The sequence below is a fragment of the Cibotium barometz genome, chromosome 43 (assembly GCF_041138505.1).
Source record: "Cibotium barometz isolate CiBa-2024 chromosome 43, ASM4113850v1, whole genome shotgun sequence".
In the NCBI taxonomy this organism is placed as follows: domain Eukaryota; kingdom Viridiplantae; phylum Streptophyta; class Polypodiopsida; order Cyatheales; family Cibotiaceae; genus Cibotium; species Cibotium barometz.
In genome coordinates, this window is record NC_141088.1 from 6,011,921 (window position 1) to 6,029,003 (window position 17,083).

At 39.8% G+C, this 17,083-nt stretch overlaps 1 protein-coding gene across 2 annotated transcripts in view; it reads left to right on the forward strand.

Annotated features, from left to right (window-relative positions):
- Nucleotides 1–9,870: 9,870 nt before the first annotated feature.
- The window catches only part of PECT1 (phosphorylethanolamine cytidylyltransferase 1), a 106,911-nt gene continuing 99,698 nt past the window's right edge, over nt 9,871–17,083 (forward strand). Inside the window, exons 1-2 of one of the 2 annotated variants that reach the window (XM_086781404.1) lie at nt 9,871–10,421; nt 10,583–10,818. In XM_086781404.1, the coding sequence (XP_086637530.1) occupies nt 10,063–10,421; nt 10,583–10,818 (595 nt within the window). In that variant the 5' untranslated portion in view covers nt 9,871–10,062. The remainder of the gene's footprint in view (nt 10,422–10,582; nt 10,819–17,083) is intronic. The other variant, XM_086781405.1, reaches the window with a different exon arrangement.

Genomic DNA, 17,083 nt, shown 5'->3' on the forward strand with positions numbered 1-17,083 from the left:
TCTTCCATGACTCATTCAAGATCCAAATCCATAATGGACTTCTCAAATATTGCCTTGCACTGCCACGGAGTTTGTGTATTTAGAGAATACAACATTCCAAACTCAACTATGTGACAATACTTGGTCCAAAATCCATTCAAAGTATAAGGTTGAGTCCATTGAGAGCTTCCATCAATCTGTACTTTGGAAAAACCTTTGAGTCTTGGTAACGATGTATACACTCAAATTTTGATAATTGTTGAGTCCATAATCCAAAACCAAGTCTCAATGTGGTGAACTAATTGACCATCAAGACGACAACTAATTGGAGCTTGCTTTAACAGTAGCCATCAACATCCTCTAGGTATTTCATAGTAGTTTATTTGGTTTCACGGTATAAATGCATCACACATGGAAAGTGGGTAAATCCATTATTAGTGTTCTTGGACATGCATCAAGGTCATGAAAACTGGCTTGGGGTACTTTATTAATAAACAATGGAGAAAAAAAGGCTACTTGAATTTTGCAAGTTTTATTTTCGAAGGATGGTTGTAGCATGTCAAGACACATGGTTTGGTCTATCTTAGGAAATTTGTATGCCATGTCTTGTGGAGTTGCCAAGGAGAACAAAATTTTCAAGGAGCACATGGAAAGAGCTTTAAACTTGCAAGGGGCAAAGTGTGATTTTGTAGAATGAAGTGCATGCCTACCATTTAAATACTAATAGCTCAAAGACCAAAGCCATAATATAGTGCACGTGATAGAGTTTCCAAAGTGTACTCGAGGGGATTTTACACACAAAGAGACGGAGTGAAAAGTGTCTACCTTGCAAGCACATTTACTTTGTATTCTTGAGGGTTCTTCGGCTGCACGTGCAAGTGCATCATTTCATCCATCATGCCACAGTTACAAAACTAAAGTTGAGTTAGGCCTTATAAGGCTAGAGGAACCTCACAAATCCATTGGTAACATGACTTCTTTCTTCACCTTAATAGGGGTCTTATGTGCTTTGTTTTTTATGAAATTAATTTGGGTAAGTATCAACGATATATTTATATCTAAAGTAGTTCTTGATGATTTTTTGTGTGCTTGTTTTTATGTGTACCCTTAAAGATAAATGTGTTTTTGCACATACATAATATGCTGATTTATCTTGAGAAATTTACTACCTTGTGCATGGGTTTGCAAGCTAATTTTCTTTGTTATGACATGACTTTTCACTATAGATTGGGTTTGATAGATATCTACTATTTAATATTTTGGTTTTTTTTCTTGATGGCACATTCAAAAGTCTTATAATTCACGGAAAAGTTGTGCTTTGAGATTTTAGTGTGTTTGTTGTTATGTTTCACATAGTCTTCACACATGCATAATGTAAAGGTTATCATGATAATTTACTACTTTGTGTATGGTTTTGTAATCCAATTGGCTTTCTTGCCCAAATAATTGTATTATATAATGAGCCTTGTATATGTATCTTGATATGTTTCTTTAACATGAAAGAGTTTTTGTACATGTAAAGATTGTCATGATAATTTACTAATTTGTGTATGGCTTTGCAAGCTAATTGGCTTGCTTGTACAAGTTCCTATATCCCAGTACTAGCCTCGCTTGGTTCGATATTCCGTTCAAATGGGGCCTCCACTAGGTTGCTTGAAGAATGGAAATCCTCCCCCGTCCAACATAACTCTCATCACATCCTTGTGTAGGTCACTTTAAAGAAAAGTTACCCCTTCAAGCATTTCATATCTTAATTAATGGGTCACTAAGAGGTGGTTGCTTTGCTTGAAAATGAGTGCATGACACTTTAAAGAAAAGTTACCCCTCCATGCATTTCATGTCTTAATTAGTGGCTCACTAAGAGATTGGTGCCTGTGCACAAAGTCGTGATGATTAAATCCTTGTGTAAGCAAGTATGCAAGCAAGAAACAAATGGTTCAAGCAAAAATCATATAGCTCTTGTTATCACATTGTGGTATGCTTATGCACCACTCTCGTATTATGTAGAATCCTTTAAAAACTTGATGTCTCACATGATAAAAAGTTGAGCTTTGTACTCTAGCCTCTATCAATGAGGGTTATCAATGAGGGTGTAAGTCTACGTTGATTCTTGATGGTACAAGAAATATAAATCAAAGCAATAGAAAAGCAAGACCTTGTTCTTGAATGGCTTGTATCTAAATCATCCACCCAATTTGAGTCACAAAATACATACTTGTAGCATATTTAAGATTGTGCGCCTGAGTACACTAGATGAAGTTCAACTCTTGCATACATGGTTCTGTTGAGTCTTATTAGAGAACACGCTTAAGCCACCACCTACATAGTTGATTTTGGTGAGTCTTATTAGAAAACATACTAAAGACACCAATAACAAAACTAATAGCTGGCATGGTAAGAAGATTAACCTCCTCAAATTTATCAGTGAGCACTTGAGATCTTTTTCTAAAGATCCTCTATCAAGATGGTGTCATCCACATTTAGAAAAATGACCATACACATGTTTTGCATATAATATACATATCATCCAAACATAGAGAAAAATGACCATACACATGTCTTGCATATAAATTACATATCGAGATGACATCATCCATGTAGAGAAAAATACCTTCTTTTGAGCTTAGAACACTTTTCATATCCTTTATCGTTGTGTTCATGAGACCAAATGAATTTTTATCTTTACACATCATTTTCTTTAGCATTGCCACCATGTCCACATTTATAGTTGCCATCTCGAACATGCATAAATTTAGTCTTAAGAGAACATATTACACATGCAAGCATATCAAATGAAAACTATAAGGAATCAAATGACATAAACTCAATGAACTACCTCATACATTGAAACATACCATGGAATCATAGACTTTCGATGACCCAAAAGCATTGTTGAAAGAAACTAAGCTACAATTGCCACATGATTGGACTACCTTTGCTTCTCCCTCAATTAACATGCTCCTTATTTTTATAACTTTTTATTTATCATTGATTGTTATTCATAGCCGCCAATTCTTCTAATGATTTTCCTTCATTGCTACCTTCCATCTCTTTTCTTGTCCATGCATCATTTTCAACCATGTTACTTTCACTTGTTTTGTTGTGCGACTCACTACTCTAATAACTGAATATTTTAGATCAGTTGGTGGGAAGCAAAATAAATCAAAATGAGAGTCTCATTACAACAATATCATTCTCCTCGTTAGCCGTCGTGTAATGCATCCAACACAACTTGGTTGAATCAAGTGTGTTCTCAATCTCTAGTCTTTTATCCCATCTGTAATGACATTGCTTTCATGTTGAAGGGAAATAAACTTGTGAAGTAAAGAACTAATTGGCCTTATGCAATTCCATGTGTATGGCAAATACACATTTTGCAAACACTCATGCTAGTGGCACAATCTGTAGAGGAGTCGGATGCCCATTGTAATGCAGTGGTTTCAATTTGGGTTATTTAATGTGAATGTAGGTTGTGTTGTGTGTGAGTTATCCCATATGGAAGGGATTGTAATGTTAACAAGCTTTTTGTGTAAAAGGGGACTCTCCCACTCATCGAGGAAATGTAATTGTCCAATTCATGTGTTTACTCTATTGTTTGTTTTAGTTGTTTGCATTCAATTTAGCTACAACTGGTACAATCAACATCTAAGCTTTCAAATCCTCTCTCAACCACAATCGATTGTTTGCAGTAGTTTAATCTAAAAAATAACATGAACTCACCATTACACTAAAATGAGAAAATAGACGTTATGCATGCTTTTCGATACCCCACAATGGAGACTAATGTTACAATATTACACTTCACCAGCCATAATCTTATTTCCAATCTTATAGATCTCCCCCCTAGATAAGACCTTATATTCTATTACTCTCTCAATCTCATAGTTTAAATATTGCTCAATATGCCTTCTTTCTTCAACTGTTGTGTTTCTACATTTTAGTTTATGATAATACCTTTTTCATAGCACGCACTTACCTTAGCATTCATGGTAGATAATGTCTCACTCTTTGGCCTTTGCAATGGATAATGTATAAACCCTAATGCATGCCACTCATGACATCCACCTTTATGTATTGAATATCCATCTGGAATAGAAAGTACTAAATGATACTTTTTGAACATTTTTGGTAAGGTAAAAATCTATCAACATTTTTTTTAATATACATAATATCCATGTAAGCAATCTTTTGAATATACATAACTGTCCTTGTAAATAATCTTCTTCGGTGATAGTTCTAGAAGGTAGTCATCAAAGACGGCACGTGCATATCACATGATTACATATTCTCAAACAGACCAATTGAGGTTCAGGGTATTCTCAAATCTTGGAAAGGGAGGTATGATGTAGATTAAGCTAATCATTTTGATCTAGCACTAATATTATTTTTATGATTCTTAGCTTATTATCCATAAATCATTCTTTAATCCCTTACTTAGCATTTGTATCCATCACATATTATTAATCCTTAGCATTACATACTCTCTTTAACTCGATGAAAAAGGGAATTATAATCTCCACAATCTTATGTTGGTGTCAACATAAACACCAAGGATTTTTGGGAGGCCTAGGATAGCCCACCCCACTTGTAAGTACAAGCCTCATGGTGGTGAAGCTTGTACCAAACCCTTAGGAGTCCTACCAGATACAAAGATCAAGACTTTTCGGATGGTGATTCGGTCTATTTTCCACTTGTGTTTAATCTTTCCACTCCTTCATTTTGTAAGCTCCGAATGTTTCTTTCATATAAACACCATAAGAAAGGCACATGCTGTTATCTCTATCTCCTCTTCTCTCATCATTTCTACTAGCCAAAAGAGCTTTTATCAATGGTGTATATTGTGTTTCATTTATGTCTTTGAATGTGCAGTTTGATATTATGGGAATGCATGATGAAGACACCTGAAGATTATTTAAACATTAAAATGTTCATTGTTTTCTTGCTTCTCCTTGAGATTACCATTAATAAAAGTAGTTTATGTTTCCATTTGGTAAACAAGGCATCCCCTTATACATTGCCACAGCTACAAACTCTGATCAAGGCTCTTGAAGAAAAAGTATTTTTCAATTGTGGATATTAATTTTTGAAAATAATTCTCATTGCAATGGAGATCATGGTAGAAGGGAATAGAAGTTGTCTTTGATACGGGCTCAACCCATAATGTTGTGAGTTCTTAGCTCATGAAAAAAGCTCAATCTGAAGACCACATTTTTCATGCAAATATATAATTAGGTTGGTTGACAAAAAGAGGATAGATGTATAAGACCAGTATGTCATTAGCCTTGGGCTTGTATTCAGACCTATATTGAGTAGCTCATTATCGGCTAACACATTTCAATGTGGTACTAGGGGGCATAAAAGGAAGAAAACTATAAACTTTAGGGCATGTCTAGTAATTTGTGCATGAGCAAAGGATACTTCACATAAAATATCAACCATGTCTTCTTAAGAGTGCTTTAATTATTGTAACTCAAATGTTAAAACAATTTGTAAGTCTTTAAAGACCTAGTTTGAGCAGCCCATTACCAGGCTTTTCGATGTTGTAATAGGAAATTTCTAAATGTCATGGACACAGAGGCTCCAGCTTATGATGCACAATGAAGTCTTAGATTTATAAATTTCCAAGTGTCATGGACACAAAGGATAATGAAAATCCAACTTATCATGTAACGAAGTCTTTGTGAAAAAACTTTTCATGGATTTTTTTGTTGTGCCCACTCTCTTCTTTGCCGGCGTGTAAAAATGTGGAGCATAAGATAGAGTGTTTCATACATGATGAGTTTGGTCACACTTAAGAAGAACAAGGTATCAAAAGTGACTGAAGAGTACTGATTATAGAGTACCTTGTAGAAACTCTTATTTACTCATGTTTCTCACCATTCACTTCCTTAAATTTGTTGGTAAAACAAAGGATGACTGTCTTAGAATGTGTATTAAACAAGAGAAGTGCCAAACATCGATATCTCGTGTCATGTTTTGAAGATCTAATGCATGTTACATGGAGTAACAAATATTTGGAAAGTGAAACTTTAGAGGCAAAGATTTATCAAGACTCCTTATACTCCTTTTGGTCATTATAAGTACCATGTAATAAAGTGTGGGCCTCCTAATGTTGATGTTTATGAATGATGTCTTTAGACTATTCATGGGTAAATTTATGGTTGATTTCATTGATGAGGTATCTGTTTATAGAGCATGAACCACACTTATTTAGGATGCTTGGTGTCTTATGTGAAAATGTGTTAATTGTCAACAAAAATAAGACTTATGCTAAGAGGAAGTTGAATATTTGGAGAACATCATCTACATAAGGAGCAAAAATGGACCCTAAAAAGTAGGAGAAATATTGGCATGCCTAGTCTCGAAGGATATTCCCAATAATTATCAAGGTTTTTTTGGGCGTTTATGGGCATTTATTGTGTACTTCAAGATAGAATGGTCAACAATTTTAGTATGAATTAGGATTCTCTATACTTGGACACGTAAACAAAAGTTGAAACATGCGTCCCTTTCTTGGATCTAGCTATATCATATTGCTAGTGCCTATTCTGACATGGGATCATAATACTTTTTAGTCTGTGGAGTTGAAGAGGGCCATGAGTAAAGCCAAGTGTTTTTTTAGAAAGAATATCATACTATGCGGTCACTTGGGGTGCTTGAAAGTAGCTTCTTTGTTATTGTTAGGGAAATTTTAGTTTCTTTTGAGAGCTACTAAGAATTAGTGGAAGGTCATGGACTGGCCGCCTACATCCTATATATATAGAGTCCTAAGCAATGGGATCATCTATAAGTAATAGAAGACTAGGGCCATTCTCATCTCTCCTTTGTCGATTTTCATGGCTTGGAAGGGATTAGAGTGGTGGAGGTTAAGCGCGCAGTAACGTGAACACTACTTGGATGGGCGACCTCTCGAGAAGTGGCCCCCAATTTTTAACATGGTATCCAAGCCAAGGAGAGAACATGTTTGGATGTTGTTTATGGAGTTGGTCGACTTGTCGATACGTGGGATGAACGCAAGCCGAATGCGTGTAACGAAGGCTGTGTGCGTAAATCCTAAGGGTAGCAACTGTGACATCACTGACACTATGAGAAGCCTTTGATCCCCATGTCATCAGAGCCTCTGGGTACCATACGTCCTTGCCAACCACTAAGGGAGGATGTTGGAGGGTCATGGCCGTGGCCACCTACATGCATAGAGTCCCAAGCAATGGGATCATTTATAAGTAATAGAAGACTAGGGCCATTCTCATCCCTCGTTCACCGATTTTTATGGCTTGGAAGGGATTAGAGTGGTGGAGGTTAAGCGGACAGTAGTGTGAACACTACTGGGATGGGTGACACCCTGGGAAATGGCCCCCAATTTTTAATAAGAATATCATACTATGTGGTCACTTGGGGTGCTTGAAAGTAGCTTCAGTTGTTATTAGGGAAAATTTAGTTTCTTTTGAGAGCTACTAAGCTAAAACTTGTGTGTCTTTCTGATTTGCTTTCATGAAGATACTCTTAGTTACGTGCTATAAGATTTTGAATGACAAGTCTTCATGATTGTAAGGGACTCTTATTTACGTGCTATAAGATTTTGAATGACAAGTCTTCATGATTATAAGGGACTCTTATTTACGTGTACCCATTGATGGAAGAGAGGATAATAAATGTCATAATTTTAAACATTGTGGAAAATATAAAATTGCCAACTTTCCTGTGCTTGAGGACACTTCTTTTGAGCCCCTTTGGAGGAACACAATTTCTCTTATTGATCCATTGCTTGAACCACCTAAACTACCATGTAAAGGGTGAGTTCCTTGCTCGAAGAACAAAGAAGTGGGAGGCAAACACATGAAAACATGCCTGCATTACACTTATCATGTAAAGGGAGAGTTTTCTATGTGCTTGAGGACACTTCTTTTGAGCCCCTTTGCAACAAAATATATCTTGTTGATCCATTGCTTGAACCACATAAACCACCATGTAAAGGGTGAGTTTCTTGCTTGAAGAACAAGAAGTGAGAGGTAAACACATAAAAGCATGGTCGCATTACACCTAGTTCCTCCACACCCCCCTCATCTTTACAACATGCATTACCCATATAAAGCACAAGCTTGTGTATGGCCTTCTCATAAGTTATGTCTCTACTCTTTGGAAAAAATCATATCTCTCAATTCAAAAAGAGGAAGCTAGAAATAAAACCATAAATATTTTTTATTTATCATGATAATAATTCCCAATTGAGAGAAACATACTAAAAATGTCATTTATTACACTTTCATGTGATTACAGTACCAGTATTCTTTATCATGATAATAATTCCCAATTGAGAGAAACATACTAAAAATGTCATTTATTACACTTTCATGTGATTACAATACCAATATTCTTTTTTTTGAACAAAGGAATATATTCTAGCTTGTGATGTTCTCCTCATTATCACTATTATCACCTTCGCTATCTATACTAATGTTGTTCTCTTTCACTATCTCTTTACCAGGTCTATGTGTTTGCTCTTCCTCCATTATTTCAATTGTTTACTTATTTATCTTATATACATCCTCTACTATTTCTTCATCTTTAATAAAGGCATACCTCAAATCGTTAACTACATTCTCATTATTTTTCCATCTATTCATGAACCAATCTAATCTTGGATGTGAAGCATCAAAATTTTGTTTGTTAATAAAAATATCAAAGATATCTTTCATTGTTGTGTTAGATGGATATACCATTGTCCTCCATAAAGCATTAACTTTATGTAGCTCCATTCCTATTCCTTGATATGGTGTTATCAATTAGAAGATGGGTAGTACTTTCTTATTTTGATCATTTTATGAATGGTTGTGCAAAAATTATTACCTAAAGGATGCTTTAAATAGAACTTCCAAAACATCAGTGCTCTATAAAAAATGTTTGTTGGAGTAAGACAAACTTTGTTCTTGAGATCATTTGCACCATATTGCATGTAAATTTCTATTCCCATATCTTCTACACTAATATTATGTGACACATTATTATAATGAGTCTTGTTTAGATCTTTTATATAATAACCTATTATACCATGAAATGTGTGCATATTTTTATGCCTTAAAGCTCTACACATTACGATTCCACTAATAGGATTCTTCTTATCCCATCCAAGTTACTTTTTCATGAGTTTATTGATTGCAGTAATTGACTTTGCATGAATTCTGATTACCATTTAATAGTGTAGATGGAAAACTCACCCCCTCTTTCCAATGAACAACTACCAACAAGGCATCCTTTAGTGATAAAATCATGAAGATTATTTACTAATGCTTCATCAATATCACTACCACCTAATGATATTGTCACACTTAGCTCAAGCACTTTAAAGTGCCCTTCCTAAAGATAACCAAAACATCAGGGTCAATTGGGGATCGTGAAAGTGAATAGGATGCGAATGTAAAAAGTGTAAATATCATCCGATTACTTGTGAGACGTTGTGTCACACTCGCCTGCCTCGAATCAGCCCACAGACGCCAAACTTCAAATCACTCACTACATAGTTAGCGTAGCCTTAGCACTATGTCATCATAGCCATTTTGAGAGAGATTAATAAATAAGGGAATGCGAGTGTTAAAAAGATCAAGCAATTTAATGTTAAAAAGAAGAGCAGTGCATCTTACTAGGTAGAGTCAAAGCTAAAAGGGGTGAGAGCGAGCATGAACATGGGGTTTGGCTCCTTGAGCGGGTCGTCGTGTTTTAGCCAATCAGGCGATCCTTCTGTATAGCTAGATGATTCAATCCTTCGTCTACATCTTACTAGGTAGGTTCAAATCTACCTACTACTGACATCTTGAAAAGCGATGACATGTAAATTTCAATGACCTTGTGGAGCAAGGAAGGGCGAATAATGATTTTATTCTTCTTCTAGAGAGAGTGGTGCATGGTTCATGTCGTTGTCTCTTTGCTTTTATTGCAATGTGCACATCCCTTCATTTTCGCCCCTCCCCACATGGGTGGCTGGGTGGATGCGTGGTGGTGATGCCAAATAATTATACGCTTTTTTAAGTGTTCCATTTCGATTCGAAGGCCTGCTTTTCCTCTTCTGTAGGCAGTGACCGTCCCGCGATGGGAGCGTTCGGGGACGACAACAGGTCTTGTGCGGGATCGTTTGTGGCGCACAGGATCGTGGGCGGCTTTCTGCTTACCGCGGCTGTCCTAGGCCTTTCGTCCCGGCTCCTGGGCGTGGACGCGCTGCCGCTGCCCACCCTCCTGCCTGCGATGGGCCTCTTCTCTAGGAAGAAGGAGAACGAGAAGAAGAAGAAGGTGAGGGTGTACATGGACGGCTGCTTCGACATGATGCACTACGGCCACGCCAACGCCCTCAGGCAGGCGCGTGCTCTCGGGGACGAGCTTGTGGTTGGGGTCGTCAGCGACGAGGAGATTATCGCTAATAAAGGACCCCCTGTCATGTCACTAGACGAAAGGTACGTCTTTGGCCTTTAATCCTCCTGCTACGCTTCAAGTACTGAAACTATCTGATCTGGTTTGCAATTTTTGCTCGTTTTGTTTGAACGTGTCGGCAATCAGCGTTCCCTTTCACGGATCTCACGTCAGACTATCATCTGGGTTCATATGTGTTTCTCAGGATGGTGATGGTGAGTGGCGTGAAGTGGGTCGATGAGGTTATACCAGATGCACCTTATGCAATCAATGAGGGCTTTATGAGAAAGCTATTCACGGAGTACAAGATAGATTACATTATTCATGGAGATGACCCATGTTTACTTCCAGATGGTAGTGATGCTTATGAGCTTGCAAAGAAGGCTGGTCGTTACAAACAAATAAAGCGAACCGAAGGAGTTTCTAGCACTGACATTGTTGGTAAGTTGACCCATTTTCTTTTTTGGAGTGAACACAAGCCATCCTGGAGAAGGCAGAGAAAGAACATATATGGTGTGCTCTTGGCCAGTCTACAGCTGGATGGCCTTTTAGAGTTTTCAAATAGCAATGTGATGCTCCTAACTTAGTAATTGACTTTATGGTGTTTGAATACTTTTTGCTGTGCAATAGTAGATTTTTGTGGATTGTACAGTGCTCTCTAATATTGCAGTGCACTAAAAGCTTAGTTTGTGGAGGGATGCTTTGGTAATGTACCTGCTGTTTGTTTGTCAAATTGGACAATGCAAACAAAATAGAAATTATAGTGGGGGTTGCACAGCCATAGAGCAAGTTGAAAATAACACTCTGCTAGCTTGCCTGCCAATAATTCTACATGGCAGAATTGTAACTAGATTGTGCAGCCGAAATGTGACATGTTTGCAAGGTCATATCAAAGATCAGTTGCATTTTTCGCTAAGAAGAATTTATTTTCATGATCAATTACAAGGAGCAGCTCTCAAGCACTATGCTGTTCCTCTGTCATGTCTCCCTGGCAATTTGCAACACATGATGGAGCTTCCTGTGATAGGCTTAAGATTGTATATGGGAGCTGAGTTGAACCAAGCATAGGATGCCGTGAGATCCCCACTCAAGCTGTGAATCCACTTTGAAGCTTCGTCCTGCAAAGACTGAAATATCAGTGCTCAGCCTGGAGCAGTTCTGGAAGGGCACACAACTCAATGCAGTTGTGCGCAGTGTGTTTGTCTGTACCGTGCACAGGGCACAACTGAATTTTCTTCAGTTCTCCTACCTGTGCGTGCACATGTTGATGGTGGAGGAGGAATTGCTTCTAAGTACGCTAGTTACTTATTGCAAGAAGCTTGGTCACATAGAAGAAAAATGCTTCAAGAAGATGGCAAAGGAACAAGAAAAAGAGCATACAAGTCTGGTGCAAGAGCGTGAAGATGAAGCTGAACCATCTACCAAAGCCACCTCGCTGTCATGAGAAATCTTTCTCTTAACGAGGAAGATTATGATTGGGCTTTCTAGTCCCGTGTTTGAGTCATGGGTTCTCTGCCCAGGAAGTCCCCCAAAATCTGAATATTTTGTAGTCATGGGTTTTCTGCTTGGGAAGTCCCCCAAGATCTGGATATTTTGGGCATGGTTCCTTTTTGTAATGCTCCATCATTCCCTTTTACCCTACCTTGAGTGAGGAGGGTTTGTCTTGATAGACTGATGTAGGCTGTCTTTTGTCTCTCGTGGTGGCAGGACATGACCTTTGAGTCTTTTGCACGAGCCATGCTTATTAGCCTTCGAGCCATGCTTATTTGCCTCTGAGCCATGCTAGTTAGCCTCTGAGCCATGTTCATGGGTCTCTCAGCCAGTTGCGGGACCATGTCTTGATTTCTTGCCAATGTTGGAGTATTGAGACTATTGAAGGTTTGTTAGGCGTCACCTCCATCACTCCGAAGGGGGGTTTGTTGGGTATTTCAGAGCTAATTGGTGTGAACACCCTCTTAGGTGTGAATGCCTCTTATTAAGGTCTAGGTCAAAAGATAAGGCCTTGGTTCTTTTAAGTGCATATACTTGGGTGGTTCTATTACAATAGGAGCATCACTTGCTTTGTCCAATCTTTGTCTCTTTTGTTGGCTATCGCATCTCTCTCCCTCTTACACTCTCTATCCTTAAGTATCTCATTAAATTTGAAAGTTGCCCATCAATAGATGTGAAATGGGTAAGAGTACTTAAAGCAGTATTTGGCAATTTTCATTGAAAGCATGTCATCAAAGGGTGTCTCTTTGGTCACTCTCAAAAATGGCAAAATTTTTGAAAAATTGGGGATCTCTTCTATGCTAGATAGAAGAACAACCTTCTTATCATCTTCTTCAACATTCCTTGAGAGTGGTTGCATAATGGAGCCAAGCTTGCTCAAGTGCTTTCACAAGGTCTCTTCTTTACTCATTTTATACCAAATAGTTTTTGCTTCAAAAAAACCTTAAGAGTTGTTTATCTTGTTCCCAAACAAATTTTCCAAGTTGTCCCATACCTTATTGACACTCTTGTTGAAGTCCACATGGTGAACAAGACGGTCGGACAATGCAAGCCCGATGAGAGCTATGGCCTTGTCATTGTAGTCTTGCAAGATTCGAACCTTCTTAGCTCCTTCGTTGGTGTGGTACAGGCAAAGCTTTGTCTGCGAGGTTGACAAGATGTCATTGAACTTTTCAATCCCGAAACTCCCTTGCTGCTCTCCATGTTTCTGAATATTCTCAATATCTCGGAATTTCAGACAGAGAAGCAGCTGTTGATGGGGATGCTAAAGCCGAAGGTGGAGCCGTCTGATGCTAGCGTGCTTTAACGCAACGGGATGTGGCTGTTGGTTGTAGGCATCAGGAGGCGGAAGCGTCTGGTGGAGCAAGCAAGGGCGGAACCTAGAGGCGAAATTGCAAGAGCACCGAGGACGTGGCCAGGAGGTGCAGGCGATGACGGTGGCGGCGTAGTTGATATAGTGGCGGAACCGGGTAGCTTAGCATGCTATGACAAGCGCTCATGTCGTCGGCGTTTGGCGGGGACGGGGGGTGCCGTCGGCGCTGGGGGAGCTCTTGGCACTAGAGCCACTGTTGTTTGGCGACGATGTGGGGTTGCGAGTTGGTGGCAGTGGAGCTTCAGGCATTAGTGCTGCCTCTGGTATGGTACTGGTAGAGCGTGGTTGTGCTCTAGCACTAGTGGTGCTGCCAATGGGAGTGGTGCAAGCAGATGGTGAGTTTGGCGCAAGTACGGCAATTATTGCATGTCAACAAAAATGCATCGTTGCTACCCTATGAATAACAAACCACAATTGTAGGCTAATAAAAAACATAGATGGGAGGTAGCAAAACAAACGCATGATGGCTTGAGAAAAAACGTAGATGTGGTGGGTTGTAGGAGGGTGGTTCACCCTATCTGTGATACCATGTCGAGAATTAGGGTGCCAGGATAGAGAGATCTTATAGGCACCAAGGCCTTATCTTTTGACTAGACCTTTATATGAGGCATTCAGAACAACTGATGGGGAGAAGGAACCTGAATTAGGGTTTAGAGTTCATTCATGGGAGACATACACAGAGAAGCAAGGGAGAGAGAGAGAGAGAGATGTGGGGATAAGTCAACTCATGAAAAGCATGAGTGTGTGACTCCCCTATCACACATGTATATTGCACTAGTACACACAGTGCACTTAGTACATTAAAAGTACTAAGTGTACTATGTACTATAACTTATGGGCTTGTACACACTATAAGGGTGGGCATAACGCCTTTACCCCAACAACCTCCCACTTAAAGGCAAAGTGCCCTTAAGTAAAGGAAAAGAAAAAAATCAGCATGTACATGATAATATACAAGGCCATATCAAGGCTGAAAATGGCCTCATCCAATGCCCATCAAGTGTCTGCAATGAGCAAAACGCTTCGGAGGCAAACTCTTTGTCAACAGATCAGCCGGGTTGTCATCCGTGTGAATCTTAACAAGCTGAATTTGCTTGTTCTCTATCACCTCTCTGATGAAGTGATACTTCACATCCACATGCTTCGTCTTTGCATGAAAAACAGGGTTCTTTGCCAACTGAATGGCACTCTGACTGTCACAATGCAACAATGGTATATCCCCTGTATAACCCAGATCAACCACTAACCGAGATAGCCATAATGCCTCCTTGCAAGCCTCTGTGGCTACAATATACTCGGCCTCTGTAGTAGATAAGGCTGTGCACTTCTGCATCCTGGATATCCATGACACAGCACCTCCTGTGAATGTAAATACATAACCGGTAGTAGACTTCCGGTTATCTGGATGACCGGCATAATCCGAATCCGTGTAACCATGCACTAATGCATCCTGTTTGCCAAAGCAAATGCACAAATCCTGTGTGCCCTTCAGGTATCTCATGACACCTTTCACTGCTTCCCAATGCTTCTTGCCAGGGTTGGCCATGTATCTAGAAACCACTCCCACTGCAAATGCAATGTCCGGCCTAGTAGCAACCATGGCATACATGAGACTGCCACAAGCTGAAGCATACGGAATCTTGGCCATATCAGCCCTGTCACTATCTGACTGTGGGCTGTCCATAGCACTGAGTTTCACATATGGAGGCAAAGGAGTACTAGCCTTTTTCCCCCCGTCCATATTGAACCTCTGCAAAACTTTGCCAATATATTCCTTCTGAGACAAATACAACACATGCTGATTTCTGTCCCGAAGTATCCGCATACCCAAGATGTGATTTGCATCACCCAAATCCTTCATATCAAAGGTTTGATGCAGCCTCTGCTTCAAGGCATCCATCTCTTTACGAGATTTTCCGGCAATCAACATATCATCAACATACAAAATGAGAATCAAGAGACTGCCATCCAAAGCTTTCTTGGTGTACAAGCAGTGATCTATGTCACTTCTCCTGAATTTCTGTGACTTCATGAATGTATCAAATTTATGATACCATTCTCTTGGTGCCTGTTTGAGCCCATAAAGACTCTTTTTTAGCTTGCATACAAGCTTCTCATTTCCACTCACTGCATAACCCTCTGGCTGCTGCATATATATCTCCTCATGGAGATCACCGTGAAGAAAAGCAGTCTTCACATCCATCTGAATCAAGTCCAGATCATCATGTGCAACCAAAGCCAACACAGCTCTAAGTGTGGTCATTTTGACCACTGGAGAGAAGATCTCATCAAAGTCCACACCATATTCCTGCTTGAAGCCCTTAGCCACTAACCTGGCTTTGTATCTTGGCTTTGCATTTGGTGCAACTTTGAGCCTGTATACCCACTTGCATGGCAAAACCTTCTTGCCTGCAGGCAAAGGCACCAATTTCCATGTTCCATTTTTATGCAGAGAATCCATCTCTGACTTCATGGCACGCTCCCATAGAGCCTTGTCTGCCCTCTGTAAAGCCTCTTTGTAACATGAGGGCTCCCCACAGTCAGTGAGCATCAAGTAGTCAACCCCTGGAACAAACCTGTCAGGGGCTCTGGAGGGTCTAGTGGACCTCCGTACCCAATGACCATCATTTGCAGGTTGCTGTCCAGCCTGCATATCACCCATTGGTGGCTCCTGTTCCATGTTATAAGGCTGAATTATCATGCCCGGTATCTCCTCCAACTGTGGTATATCCATAGGGATATCTTCTGCCATGTCTGGCTGTCCATTTGGACCATTTTCAGCACCATTTAAGGGCTGGTTTTCCTGCTGTAATGGCTGATTTACAGCCCTTTGTTGTTGTCCATGATGTCCATCATCATCAAAGATGACTCTGCCAGGCTCCTGTTGCCTTGCAGGCTCCTTATACATGCATGTTTCATCAAAAATGACATCATTGCTGCGTATGATCTTTCTATTCATGGGATCCCAAAGTCTATACCCCATTTCACCTCTGTCACCATATCCTAGGAATATGCATTTATGAGACTTAGGATCAAGTTTGGTGCGCATTTCCCTGCGTATGTGCACGTACGCAACGCAACCAAACACTCTCAAGTGCTTGTATGACGGAGGCTTCCCTGTCCATACTTCTTCTGGCACTTTCCCACCAAGCCTCGTGTTAGGTGACCTGTTTATAAGGTGAACGGCTGTCATAACAGCTTCAGCCCAAAAACCATGAGGTAATGCAGCATGTGACAACATAGAACGGACCTTCTCCTGAATGGTCCTGTTCATCCTCTCTGCTGTCCCGTTTTGTGGAGGATCATAAGGAGTAGAGAGCTCCCTCTTGATGCCTTTAGCATCACAAAAGTCCTGAAACTGTTTGGACATGTACTCTCCACCATTGTCGGAACGCAAAGCCTTCAGTGTTTTGCCAGTTTGATTCTCAACAAGAGCAACAAACTTCTCAAACACTGAGAATGTATCACTCTTCAAGCGAAGAGGATAGACCCACACCTTGCGTGTGGCATCATCTATAAAAGACACAAAATATTTTGCCCCTCCCAAAGAAAGCTGAGGCATCTCACATACATCTGTATGCACAAGCTCTAACTGAGCATCTTTCTGTCCAAGAGCTTTCTTGTGGGGGCACTGTAGTTGCCTACCATATATACAATGCTCACAAAACTGAAAACTTGAAAACTTGAGAGAAGGCAAGTAACCCAAACGAGACAATTGCTCCATTCCCTTGACACTCATGTGTCCCAACCGGCTATGCCACATAGAGATTTCCGGCAGCTCGGTTGCATTTACATTAGCATGGTGACAAACACCTGCATGCATAAAATAAAGAGTGTCCACCT